The 14062-nt window shown below is 33.9% G+C and overlaps 1 protein-coding gene and 1 non-coding gene across 2 annotated transcripts; one reads left to right on the forward strand and one right to left on the reverse strand.

Moving 5' to 3' along the window:
- Positions 1-1072: 1072 nt before the first annotated feature.
- Positions 1073-9843, reverse strand: LOC118745288 (sodium channel protein Nach). The gene is given in 7 exon segments (XM_036478813.1): positions 1073-2128; positions 2199-2302; positions 2378-2504; positions 2578-3028; positions 3131-3458; positions 4581-4787; positions 7800-9843. Coding segments are annotated over 7 exon segments (1527 nt in total). The 5' UTR covers positions 7952-9843; the 3' UTR covers positions 1073-1970.
- Positions 9844-11221: 1378 nt separating this feature from the next.
- On the forward strand, positions 11222-11294 carry Trnaf-gaa. The gene has a single exon. It is a non-coding gene; the product is annotated as a tRNA-Phe (tRNA).
- Positions 11295-14062: the final 2768 nt, after the last annotated feature.

The following is a 14062-nucleotide window of genomic DNA, read 5'->3' on the forward strand; positions in this document are numbered from 1 at the left end:
TATATTATATTATATATTATAATTAAATATAATATAATTATATAATTAAATTTTCCGAGTTTTGCACAAAGTTTAGAGATTTCATTGTTATGTTTTTTGGTGTAGTATGAGCTATATTTTTATAAAAAGTTATCGAAAAGAAATTAGAATAAAAAACTTTGCATATATGTATGTATGTATTGCGACAAATTCTCCGTGCCAATACTTTTGTTCATCACTATATACATAAATAAATATTTTTTTAAATGCTAGTGCCGTTTTTGTAGTATTGTCGAATAATTCGGTTAATGAAAAATTAAAAGATAAAAAAAAATTATCGAAAGTGAAGGATTTTTCTTATTTGATTCCCGTAAGTTAGGCTATCTGCACACTTGTCGTCCAATCATGGTTGCGTTAACGGCTCGCCTTGAAACTTTGAGCCGAGCACATGCATTTCAATGGAGCTCTACACACTTGTCGTTATTGGCTAGTTGTCGGCAAATCGTAGAGGATGCAGAAACAGATAAGTACGACACTAGAAAATACCTGCTCTAAGCGAATTTTTTGTGGCAAATGAATTGAAATATCATGACCGAGTGTGCGAAAGTGAAGTCGCCATGTAATCGTTGCATCATGATTGTGACGATGAAGAAACTGTGACTGGACGTCCAGTGTGCAGAAAGCCTTACTTTCATTGCTTGAAGTCGCGTCGTTATTGAGTTCATTAAGGCTAGATAAGATGAACGAACTCTAGAATAGTATAATAAATATAATCATTTTCTTCGAGACTTTTCACATTTTGCTCAGATTTAACTTCGTTTTACAAGGCAAGTACTATTTATCGAATACTCGCACTGTAAAAGACGGGGCATATTATTTCTAAAAACTAACCAACAATAAGTGTAGCACAATTCGGTTTAGTTGCTGATAAAGTGAAAAAAAATAAATAAATTTTTTTGAACATTGACTTTATCTTTGCTTCGATGTCTTTTCCTCTGACTAAGAAGATTTTGATTCCTATTTTGTATTTGCTTAAATTATACTAAAATTTGATTATATTTTTATTAAATTAAATTTAATTATATCCTGATTTAAATTTTGATTTTTTTAGTTTCATTTGAACTTCGACTAAACAATGTCGGTCATGATTTCTACTCAAACTTTTACTTCAATACTTATAATTAAGTTTTGATATGACTTTAGTTTAGACTTCGATTTTAACATAAATACATGCGGGAGAAGTTAACTCTGCTCTTTAGGTTTAAATAAGATTTTGACTTAGATTCCGATTTTGATTTTGACGTAAAGTATTCTTTCCTAGTTTAAGTCGTAAGCTTTGATTTAACTTTTATTTTGACTCTCTTCGGACTTCGAATTCAGCTTTGGAATTTTCTCCGTATTTTTGTTCTCAAATTTGACTTGGCTTTGATTTTAACTCTGATTGGACTTCGAATTCTGCTTTGCGTTTCAAATTGAAATTGATTCGGATTTTGACTTTTTAAGTAATAAATTTTGATGTTAATTTCGAGTTTACTTCGAATTTCATTCCGCGAATTTTGGGTCGACTTTTACTTTGACCATGGAACTATCTTTAAGTAAGATTTTGACTTTAATTTTTAATTTAAAGATCTTTTCTTTGAGGTCGTATTTTTATTTGTACTCTTACTAAGTACTGTTTGTACTTATACTAAAGCTTGCCTTGACTTTAATTTCAACTTGGGACTTTTGACTTATATTTTGACTTTGATTTTGTATCTTACTTGGTTAGTTTCGTTTTAAACTTCACAAACTAAAATTTGAAATGAACTTTGAATCTGTTTTTTTTTTTTTATCTGAACCAAATAAAGAACTGGAATTCTAGCTTTTGTCTTTATTTTAAAATTACTGTTTATCGAAACTTTTAGAACAACTAGGAGTTTAAGCTGTCATTGTATAGATCGTAAGTGCTTTCGAGTTGAAATCCTGAATATTTGCGCATTCACAATTTTATTTTACCAACTGTGTTTTAGTTTTATTGCGCGCAGCCTTTTACGTGTCATTACCTCTTGTATGTAGAACTTTCTCAATATGACAGTTAGGTAGTAGAAAATTTCAACTATTGATATCAAACTTATACCAACAAATAAACTGAAGGCACTGCCCAAATTAGCTGAAATAATGAAAGGTGACATAACTAGCAACAAAGATATTTAAAATGATAAATAAACTTAGGTGCTTACAAATCAGAGCCAGCATATTTGAGAGATGATATCGCCTTAAACGCCGATATATTTGACTGTTAAAGAAGATATGAACTACGGAATGATTGCTTTGAATACCTTTGCTGTAAACAGATAAAAAAAATGTTAAAAAAATAAAATAACTTTTTATCCAGTAGTTATAAATGTGAATAGCTTACTAGAATTCATCCACCGTTGGGACATCTATCCATAGCTCCGAATTCGTCAGTTCCACATTAAAATCCATTAATTCGCAACTATTCGGGCAAAGCGAGCTCGAAGCATTAAATCTCCCTATTATAGATCCTACAAATTTAATTACAAATGCAATACTAATAAAAATCTAAACAAAGATTTTATTTGCTACATGGGAACTAACCAAAATTGCTCACCAAACACGGGATATCTTTGAAAGAACACACACGTTGCTCTGTACGATTTGAGTAAAAGAAAAACGTAAGACAACCACATGTTTCAATCATATTTTGCGCACGGAATTCCGCCTCACAATTGTTGCCGGCATATCTTGCAAAATATTTGAGTGTAAACTCATGCGGTAGTACACATTGACGCTCTTCTATCGAAAGCTGTTTAACAGCCGATGAGCAATAAGTCTCTATCGGGCGAATACCCAGAAAATTTTCTTGTTTCGGTGATACGAATTTAATAATAGAACCAGCGCTGGGAAATGCATCGTTTTCAGTGATCAGCACCTTGAAGCCAACTGAGTTTTCTTGTACATCATATCCAGTGCCATTTTGATGAAGTATTATGGAAAGACCATCGTAGAGACCTGAACGTGTGTGAGCGCCCGTATAGTTGAGACTGGGAAGATTTTATGTGAGTATGAAAAGAGTGTCAGCAATATAATTTATGGGTTAAATAGAACTATGTATGTATAGAGAAAGAATTACAAAGCGGTACTAGTGCACTTACCCTTCTAGGTTGAGATTGAATGAGCAACAATAGCCAAAAACGGTGCGTGATCTTTGGAAGATCTGCATACAATCCACAGATTGCCGTTGAAAACGGCAGCGGAAAAATATATCCTCACATTTCCATTGCAAATTTCCAATGAAATCCTGAATAGTTATGTTATTCAAGTCTATCAATGTTTGTAGCAATTCAATATACCCAGTAATAGGCTTATTGTCGTCATTTAGGAAGCCATACATAATGCTCAAGGAGTTCAAAATTTGAGTAATATTGGAACCGGAGGGGAGGTTTCTGTGGAAATCATCTATAATTATTTGTGTGATATTAAAAGTTTAAGAAACAATTATTTTTAATTGGATCGCTGGAGCGGACCATCTTGCCCGCGGGCAAAGCTCTCATTTTCTTTAGGCGCGTGCAGAGTATAAGCTCTCTCTGCCCGTCGCTGAATTAGATACTTGTTTGACTCTTGAAAAATACTCTCTCCGTTTTGATAACCCAGCCGAACTTTTGAATACTAAGTTGAATACGTTTCCAAGCATTGTATATAGAGGAATTATACAGAAACGAAGGAGTAAATGTTTCATTTGGATCTGTATCCATTTTCTATAAACGAAATATATGTGGGGTAATATACATCCAACCGAACTTTTTCCGATTTTTTCCGATGTCGTCGTTAAGTGTATTAAGTGCCTATATTGGGGAAAATGACACGAAATTAAGTTGAATACTTTTCCAAACACATTGTATATAGAGGAAGTATACTGAAACAAATGGGTGAATGTTTCATTCGGGTCTGTATCTGTTTTACATAAATGAAGTACATGGATTGTAAGTTAGCCGAATAGTATGACTCCGCATTTCATTGGTATATGCAAATTGCCTAGTGGACCTTTTCAATATACCCTATATACCGGTATAATATTACACACATTTCCCATACACTTTTAATTTGAAACCGTGTGCAAAGTTATTTACTTATCTGTACACTTGGTGCTTTAAGTATGTATATTAGGCACTAAGTTCCCGCACGAGTACAACTGCCAATGACATTAGTAACGAAAAGTGTATGAGAGTTGTATATGGAAGACTAGAGTACTCGGTCATGCTTTGAGTATAGTAGGTATGTGATTTCGTGTTGTATACAGGTCCCGCTGGGAGTTATTCCTCACACACTCAAATGAGCAATGTTCATGAGTGAAAGAGCGATGCCGTGGCTAAAGGAGAGTTGAAATACACATTTACATATGAATGTCTTTTATTTACATCAGTGACGATCAGAGAGGTCTTTCACTTCATCTGTGTACTTATAAATGTCACGAGCAAACATTTTCGTCTGAAAAATTAGATTTTTATGCACCCGCCATGTGCAAAAGTAGTCTCTGATCGTCGCTGTCGCATACAATTTATAATTTCACGAAATTATGAGAATAATTAGTCCATACTTACAACGCCTCTAGATATCGTTTTGTCTGTGCAACATTATATAATACTTCAGGACAGATGGTTACCGCTGGAAAGGTTAGACTCTCAACTGGAGCGGTATCCTTTTCAATACTCATGCGTGTCGGATTGCTGCGATAGTCGAGATAAAATGTGATTACCATTGTAATGGCGCAGGCGAGCATAGCTAGAGTAATGAGCAGCCAAACGAAACTAAAATATGGAGAGAATAAGCTTTAGTGTTTCTTTTTGGTAAACATAATTCAAAATTAAAAAAAAAAAACTAAATTGCAGAAATATTTGTTAGTTGTGCCCTCTACTTTTCAAAAAACGTCGCCCCATCCTATATTCCGCAGAAAGTTTGAAAGTTCTTTTTAAAGTCTGGAGTGTATGTACTCAGCTTTTGCCTACATTGAGCCTTGACTATATTCTTTCGTTTTTTTTTGGAAACGTTCTTACACTTAATAGATAGGTGCAATTGTGTCCCTTTGGCTGAGTCGTAGACCGGCGTTATCGGCCCATTTTGGGGATTAAAAAAAAATTGGAGAGAAAATTTGTTCCTCGGCTATGTGGGTACATTCAGGGATTTTATTGCTGCGGACGTGAACTTTTTACAGATTTATTTTTCCTTGAAACTATTAAGAATGAAATATAAAATTAAAAAAATTATAAATTTTTCTAATCAAAATGGGGTTTTATGCAAAATACCCGACAACACCAGTGGTGCCCTGTGGCGATGCCGGTGATAATTCTTAATTTATTTTTAGGGAGGTTAGTTAAAAAGCCCTATGGCTGAGTAGTTAGAGGTGCATACCACTCAGGGTTCGATCTTTGATCCGATCAACATCTCGGCGTATTTCTGACATGAAAACGCTGCTCAGAAAACCATTTGCCGCTCGGAAGCGGCGTAAAATTGTGTGTTTTAACATCGGTACGCAAACCGTAAATTTAGGGAGAAGCTCGGTCAAACACTTAGGGCCCTTACACCATCTCCGGTTAACACTAATCCAAAGTTAAACATTGTTACCGACTCAATTTTAAATGAATGGAGTCAGTGCCGTCGGTATCGATGTTTAACTGGGGATTAGTGTTAACCATAGATGGTGAAAATGGCCCTTAGCAAAAGACTAAGCTCCAAAACATTACTACTATTATTATTATTAAAAGCCTGTATCTCTTTAGGTTGTGCTGGAGTTCTTCCCTGATTATGTTTGGGATTACTGTGAGAAATGGCTCAGGCCTTGGCGAAGTTGAGACCGCTGTATTCCTGACGAGGGCGTCTGCTACCTCATTCCTCTTTAATCCAGTGATACTTTAGTATTATTTTTTTAAATATTTGTTTTTGTTATTTTTTGGCCTTATAACAATTATATTCAACAATTTATATTGAGCTCGAGGCCGTTTTTTAAATGAAAATTTTTTGTTTTGGCATAACAAAAATGAAAATAGTGTAAGAAAGCAAACGATAATTTACAAGGCGTACTTAGCACGGTGCATAGGCAACTGGCTGAGTCAGTGGGATCGTCGCACAGAGGGTTGAAATCCATCAAAAGTGGCGATTAATTCAAAAGATGAACTTTAACTTTCACAACCGTATTTGGTACCGGGTGAAAGAAGATAAAATTCTACATCACTAGTTGCCAAAATAAAAGTTCTTAGTTGTTTACTTCATTTGCAGTGTGTCTTCAAAGTTCAGTAATTATTATTATTTTTGCGCGCATTGGTTAAAAGTGAAAATTTGTATACCTCAAGTGATTATTTTTTTAATTAAGACTTCTAAAAGTGAAAGTTTTATTATGGAGCCGTCAACTTCAGGTATTTGAGCATATGATAAACATTTGTTTGTTTAGATAAATGTTTTGGAAATAAAAAAAAAAAAATAAATGAAATTGGTCCAAAAATGGGGTATTTTTGGTGTTTATATTGAGTTTCAACAACTTTCCGGGTGAAATCGGGAAAAACCGCTTATATGCTCTTGAAGTATGATATTTCAGCTAATAAATCCCAAAAAATCTTTTTGCAGTTGTTTGCAATTTTTTGACTTATTAAAATTTTTGTAAAAGAACTCCAGTTGCAAAAAATCTAAGTGAAAAAAAAACAAACAAAAAAGCGCGTTGTTTTTATTGTCTTTTGTCTTTATATTCCGTTTAGTAGTTGTTATTGAAGCTACAGAGTGTGCAGTTTATTAGAGATGGGTGCGTGACTAATTTTAAACCACGCGCACTCACGAAAAAAAAAATTAATTCCGGTTTATTCACAACGAATAAAATTTTTCACATATTTTCTGACATCACAAGTTTGAATTTCACTCACGAGCGAGAAATTATGTCGTAAATAGTTAATATTTATTTTATTAAAGCTTAGTGCATAAATACTTAGAGCTTAGTCACTATAAAAATAAATTTAGTCACGCTTCCATCTCTACCCTACGTGATAAATGTTGGTCATGTACATACATGCGAACATACGAGTACTGTTGTCATCTTAACTTAAGTAATGAAATGAAGTAAATAAAAATACCTTACAATTATGTTTTTTTTTTTAAATATTTTTTTCCTGCAATGGTTGTTTGTTTTATTTTTATATTTTGTTTATGAATATTTGTCAATAAGAAATAATAATATTTTCTAATGTAACTTTTTTAAATTTGTGGAATTATGGAATTTGAAGAAAAAAAAATCGGATTTTAATTTAAAATTTTGCTAATTTAAATACATATTAAATATTTATTAATTTATATTTTTCAAAAACACAATTTTTTTCTAAAAGCACGTTAAGTAAGCTCTAATTTTCAATTGCATTTACTAATTTATCGTTTTTCTTTCCAAACTTATAGCGAAAATTGTGAAATAAGACCTTTTTTTCCAAAATACAAAAAAGCCCATAAAAGATTAAAAAAAAATTTTTTTTTATTATTTTTTTTTTTTAATTATGTTTTTTTATGTATTTATGAATAACCATCAATAAAAAATAATAATATTTTAAAATTACGGCTTCCCTGAATTAATCGCCACTTTGCATACCGTTCAACCCACTGTGCGTCGGTTCGAATCCTACTGAAAGAAGTCTGATGAGGAAATGTGGTGATTTCCGAAATAGCTATCACTTCTACCATTTTTTCAAATTATTGTTGCTTTTCCACAATAAATTTTCATTTAAAAAACGGCCTTCAGCTCAATATAAATTGTTGAATTTTTTTAAATAGATAATTATCCAATCACTTACCGCACCAATTTGCCTGTATCCCTATCTTGCGTATATTTTAATCCATGTATGCTGCTGCAAGTACAAAATTCCTTCCAAGTACGCTTGACCGCAGCATAAAATGGCGATACGGACTGGTCGATGTCATTGAGTCTTAGCTTTGCAGCGCCCATAGTGCTGTGTTATACAAGTAATATAGATTTTTACTTAAAATTTATTTAGTTTATTTCATTTAAACACTCAAAAAGCGACTACAAAGTGCATTCATTAAGGTGGTCAAAATATGCACAGTAGTTGTAAAAGTTGGTTACGATTTTTTCATATCGGTTCGAAGTTGTAGATATAAGGTCCAAAAATGATTTTAAATTGATAAACTTTTTTACTTAAGAGAAAAAAATTACGAGCACACTATGCGTATGGCATTATGAGGTCTTGGATCTCCACCTTCAAACAGACGAAGAAAATGTACCTTTATCAAATCAAAATATAATATACATATCTTCATCTGTTTACTACTTTTCCTTAATTTATTTATTTTTGAATTTTCACCTGAAAGTTTTCTCTCTGTTTTCTGTGTCCGCTTTAGTCTGATTTTTAACACGAAATGCGTTTCTCGCTTACCATAAATCTATTTCTCGCTATGTTTTATGCCAAACGAATATAACACTCAATTAAAATCGCATCAATTTCTTGTAAAAAACACATGCAGTCCATTGCAGCAAAAAAGTGGGCGGTCAACAACGTTTCCATAACAGCATATCCCATGTCATAGCACGCGTTTAGGCGCACAGTAAACATCGAAATATTCTTAACACAAACAGAAAGGTCTTGCGATATATCCAAACACATACTCAAACGTTACCCAGCCAAAAATTGTGCGGCTATTCTCTAAAGAGAGGATTCGCGGATTAGACCTCGAGGTACTACAATTCGGCATTAATTAGTCTCAAATCATACAAGTATTATAGGAGATCAATTAATCCCCGAATCACCCCTTACGGGATAATGGCATAAAAGTGTTCTAGATATTTCCGCCCTCGCGACGGTGCTGAGTGTATAACATAAGTGTAGGGATCCAAAGCCCTTCCAACAATTTTCCAAGCACTTGGAATAAAAGGATATACAATTCAGGAATGCTCGTTACTTGTCTCCCACAATTTTTCCGCATTCAAATAAGTATATTTTTAAGTTATTTACACATTAAAATAATTCTATAAAAAACTTGCGATTTTGGACGGGGTATAGGAAAGATATAGCTTAAATTTTGGCTTAAGAAAGCTATAGAGGTTAACATTTCAATTACGTTTATCGATCTTCATCCATTCTTCAAAAAATTCTTAACTTGTAATTTGATGAATACGCTCTGGAAAAAAAGTTTTATTCCTCTGCGTTGTATAAAGTGCATTTTTTAAAGACAATAGTAATGTTGCTAGGATATATTCAAAACCTACCCTTCATCGGGCTGTTACTTTCGGTCCTTAAAAAGTGTAAAGTAATATTAAAAAAAAAAATACAATTGTCTTCATATTTTCGAACCCTATTTCCAAAATACGAACTACGAATAAGATCCATTATTACAAATTTACAGAAAATTACACGCTTCTATAAGAGGTTTAATAAAAGTATGAAAAATCAACTAAAATATTTTTGAACTTCAGAAAGATTATGAATTAATTTTTGAACACTGCCAAAACCCACAGTAGAAAGTAGGACATTAAAAACTTTTCAGTAGGGCTTTGCGCATAACATTATGTTAATAAGTCCCGATTTTTAAGTAATCCGCGAATGAATTTTGTCCACATACATATGTATTTATACACTGTGAGATGGCTGTATTGCGGATTAAGCAAGCTGCGAGGTCGTGGGTTCGAATACAACGACAAGTAAATTTCCTGTCATTTATTCCTTTTCATTTATTTAGTTCCTTTAATTATCCTTAATTTTTTATTTTTAATTTTTAGTCAGACTGAGTTGCTTTGTTTGCTGACTTTTTCTTTCTTTCATACATAATAAACAACACCCGATCGTTTTGATCAGTGTGGTCATCGAAAACGCCGCCTATCTCTAGAACTTACTTCGGATCAACTGCATTCGCATAACTCGCGAGTTCTGTAATTCCAAAATAACGAGTTGATCAGTATCAACGCTGCCATCTTTGTATGCTTGTAGCATACCTGAGATCCCCGCTTGGAATCTTAGGATCCATGCTCATTCTGAAGAACTTTTGTTCTGATGATTTCTTCGCAACAAAAAAGACGTATTTGCTTGTTTGTTTCATATTATTTGTTCAGAAGAAAACGTCAGAACAGAAGTTCGTCAGAATACCCATGCATAGTAACCGTAGCCCTAGCTGGGGAAGAATTATTTTATTTTATTTATTTTTTTTTAAAGCGTCAAGGTGACACTGAAAACTTTTCTTAAAAATCATGCGAATATTGCCCCTTGTCTTTGGTTTTGACAATTTTTTCATAAAGTTTATACTTTCTTACGTATTTAAAAATGAATTTAATATTTACTTTTCTAAGGCACCTAAAAATGACACCTCTGGCAAGGCTTTGGCTGATTTTAACCTTTTTATTATGTCAAAATATTTCCGCAAGAATGTTCAGAAGTTGTCTGAACTAATGCACCGTTTTTGTAGCATGAATTTCCAATCGTTGTTCGTGATAAATTTATTTTCGTGGCTCTCGGTACAAAATTAAAAGGCTAAACTTTGTTATAATAATTGTAATCTACTAATGTTTCTTTTTTGTGACTATGTACGTATATTGATGTATGTAAGTACTTATTTAATTGTAATTTTGTTTTTATAATAAATGCAAAATATGCATTTTAAGAGAAGAAAATATATTTGCCAGAAAATGATGACTTCCATTAGCGATTTATGAAAAATAGTGTGGCATACTCATATCGTCGTATCGTCGTAGATTGTCGTATGTTACGCACGCACGTCTGACGCTTACGACAATCTTTTACCCAGGCCACGATATTTAAATTAAATAAAGTGGACTGTAAAGTTAGGTGCAGCTATTTTGATACATTTTCCATTGAAAATTATGTCAAAAAGCTATAACCAAGCTTAGAGATGATTTTATTTTGACCATGAATATGAACAATAAGTTTCGAAAGTTAAAGTAAAAGATTTGAATTACTAGAAGACACTTTTTTCGGCTGCCACAAATTTTTTTTGCGATTTCTGTATTAGTTTCATTTTCCATTGCGCCTAAGTTCGGTACTCATGCCAAAGCAGTCGCCTTTTATGCAGTGTATGCTGGGTTGGCTTTAGTAATGCTCTGCTAGCAAGTTGCATCTATAAATAAATGTGCTTTTAGCAAAGTTTTGAACCATTACTATTCGACTTGGTGTGGCGCTAATGTCACTTCAATTTTGTGCGCAGCCCCTGTTACTGCTTATGTGTGCAGTTCAGCCGTCAACTGGCATGTGCCGAAATAGCTCAGTTGGGAGAGCGTTAGACTGAAGATCTAAAGGTCCCCGGTTCAATCCCGGGTTTCGGCAGTCAATATACTTTTTTAAAATTATTTATATTTCAATTTCAATGAATGAAAAGTAAAATGAAAGAGAATTAGTTAATTCTCTATTTGCTTTACATATAGCGGTTATGTAGTGTGTTTATTTATAATCTACTCCGAAACCCTCGCACTTTGTTTATTATTCACTTTCGTTTGATGACGCTCGCAATTTGCTGGCAACAATAAAAATAGCACGGAGATCTGTTTACCATTTATAATTCGTGCTATTTAAGCGAATTGTTTTACGTAAGGTATTTAGTGGATTTCAATATGTCGGTAATTCAGCTGACATAAATAAATTCATGTTTGTATTTATACCGACGCAAAGTTTGATGCACTGCAAGACTATGGGGATGGGGGGGACACGCGTGCCAGGCCCGGATGTTTGGTACGGACGAAATCGCTGTACTACTTGATATGTCTCAAGTAAGTAGCTTACGTTACTGTCCTGCACGCTTTCGCAAAAGTTCAATAACTCTTCGCCCAAATGACTTTCAACATTGATTCAATTGACGCTTGTCAGTAGAAAATTTCAAGTGTGTGCGCTCTACAGTTTCAATTAACCCATACATTTGGCATTCAAAGCGATAATAAACAAAATAGCCGGAAAACACTCCTCCTTCGATGCAAAATGACGACCAGCGAAAGTAGGCGATTGGCATAACGGTTTCAGTATCAACGGAAAACGTGAGCGAAATAAGCTATAACATATGCGTGATAAATGGTTATTTATAACTTACAAAAAAAAAACATGAAACAATTAAATGTAAACACTTGTAAATCAAAATGTACGGTAGAGCAAATCATTCGTTCTAGATATGTGTACCAGGGTGGTCCAAAATTGCATGTGAAAAAGTTAGGTCGGAATATTTATGCTTTCATCCCCTATGATTGTTCTATACCGAAAAAATATACCCCTATTTTTTATTTTGAAATCAAAAAATATTTAGAGGTCGCTCCAATTTTTCCGTGTACGTACCTTTTTTATATGGGAAGAAACCACTTTTCGTAGAAATGGTCTAGAGTTCTTGAAAATCAATATTAATCGATCGGAAAATTCTGTTTCTCTTCAGCAGATCACCAGTAATAATACACAATTATTTATGTAAAAATTTGTTTATAGTAACTATATTTTATAGATCCGCCAAAACCACCAAAAATGCAATGGGGGATAAAAAAAAATTTTTGTATTAAAAAATGGTCAAATAAACCATTGGGTATTATTATTGGAAGCCTCCTGAAGAGACCCTGAGTTTTACGATCGAAAAATATTAAGTTTCAAGATTTCTATACCATTTCTAGGAAAAGTTGTTTTTTCCCATACAAAATACATGGAAAACTTTGAGTGCTTTGATTTAAAAATAAATAATAGAGGTATATTTTGTTGACATAGAACAATCCTATGAGGTGAGACAATTAAAATTCCGATTTTACTTATTTTGAACCACCCTACTGAATACACATATGCACATTTCCATGCATATACTACCGTACAAGCAAACAGTCTTTAATTTACCGGCACTGGGTTGGTACGTTGGGGTATTAGAATGGGGTAATGGACTTTAGAAAAAATTTCTCCCCAAAGCAAGAACGCGATATACATATCTACTTAAAGTTCCAATTAATAAATGCCGAAGATATAGCGAAAAATATAATAATGTGAGCCCCAGATTCGGCAAAATTTTTTATTCGATTTTTTGTTGTTGTATGGTTTAACACGCTTGTAGAATTCAGCAGGTTTTTTATGAATATTCAGAAAATGTATTTACACTAGTCACTGCCCTACCAGAAAATTTGTTGTAAGCATTTAGATTTCCTCTGTGAAATATCTTCAACTATAAATACCTTGCAAATTGTCGCCAATTTCAGATATTCAATATTATATAGGTAACACTTAAACAAATCATTAACAGCTATACCAGTTGGACGGCCAAGTAGCAGATGCTGAGAAGCAGCTGTTACAGTACGGTCTTGAGGAGATGTTGATTGAGTTAGCCAGTTAGGACCATCCAGCAGCCTCGAGGCATGCATCTTGTTTAGCTGCACGAGCTCTTTAAATTGCTTTCTTTCTTCCTGTGGTCCGATGAACTGAGCAACCTTAAATTCCTAGGTTTTCACCTAGCGCTCTCTAATCTGTCCAGTTGCCTATCCTTTTAAAAGAAGACCAAATAAGGGGAATCTCAGTAGAAGGAAACACTTCCATTTTTCATACCATCCAACTTTGATCCATCCGTAAATAAATGGGCTGCGCTCTGATTCCAAAGATTTTTCCTTGACGGAAAGAACTTGCCTTCCAGTCAGACCCAGCATCGGTATTTATTAGTCCGATAAGTCCGCATGAACTCAAAGCTTTTTAAAATTTAGAAGTGCTCATAGTTACTTCTAAGCAACGCCTCAGTATCTGATGGCGCCAGATTTCAAATAGGACAGGGCCTACCACTCTATTTAACCATGTAGATGTGGTGGTCTTATGTAGTGCATTCTACCATACGTAGTCCCTCTTAAACCGGGTCAAGTGACGGTTCTACTGATATGCCCTAATGTTAGCATAAATGCTCCCTGGGGTCCTGTTTTTGAAGTACAGTTCAATCATCCCTCCCAAGGTCTTTGATAGAAACATTGAAGGACTGATTGACCTAAAGTCCCTGGGCTAAGCCAGCGATAGCATGCCTCCTCAGATATTTCTAGCTGAGCAGGTATGAAGCGGTCGGGACCCGGAGACTTCCAAGTGCTGGATGAGTTTAATAGCCATGC

Source organism: Rhagoletis pomonella, unplaced genomic scaffold (assembly GCF_013731165.1).
Source record: "Rhagoletis pomonella isolate Grant_MI unplaced genomic scaffold, Rhpom_1.0 Rhpom_scaffold_00008, whole genome shotgun sequence".
Taxonomy (NCBI): Eukaryota; Metazoa; Arthropoda; class Insecta; order Diptera; family Tephritidae; genus Rhagoletis; species Rhagoletis pomonella.